Source organism: Morone saxatilis, unplaced genomic scaffold (genome assembly GCF_004916995.1).
Source record: "Morone saxatilis isolate NCDOM2014 unplaced genomic scaffold, NCSU_SB_2.0 Contig4, whole genome shotgun sequence".
NCBI classification, from domain to species: domain Eukaryota; kingdom Metazoa; phylum Chordata; class Actinopteri; family Moronidae; genus Morone; species Morone saxatilis.
The window spans coordinates 18,338,596-18,338,796 of NW_023339984.1; the positions used below are offsets into that span (position 1 = coordinate 18,338,596).

General features: G+C 42.3%; 1 protein-coding gene across 1 annotated transcript in view; it reads right to left on the reverse strand.

Annotated features, from left to right (window-relative positions):
• LOC118337984 (tetratricopeptide repeat protein 39B) overlaps positions 1-201 on the reverse strand; it is a gene marked incomplete in the record, with an annotated part of 20,408 nt that overhangs the window by 11,839 nt on the left and 8,368 nt on the right. Inside the window, 1 exon segment of the mRNA XM_035675142.1 lies at positions 67-101. Within this exon segment, the coding sequence (XP_035531035.1) occupies positions 67-101 (35 nt within the window).

The window sequence follows — 201 nt, forward strand, 5'->3', positions numbered from 1 at the left end:
GAAATGACACATCAGATGTGTGTGTGTGTGTGTGTGTGTGTGTGTGTGTGTGTGGTGTGTACTCACGCAGGTATTCGGTCGTAGGCATCTTCAAAGCAGTCCTGAAAATACAGAAACACACTCTGGTTTATTCTAGCGAAACAGGAAGTCGGTGTTATTCTGAAGAATTATTCCAAACCTTTCTGGGTAAATTCTGACTTT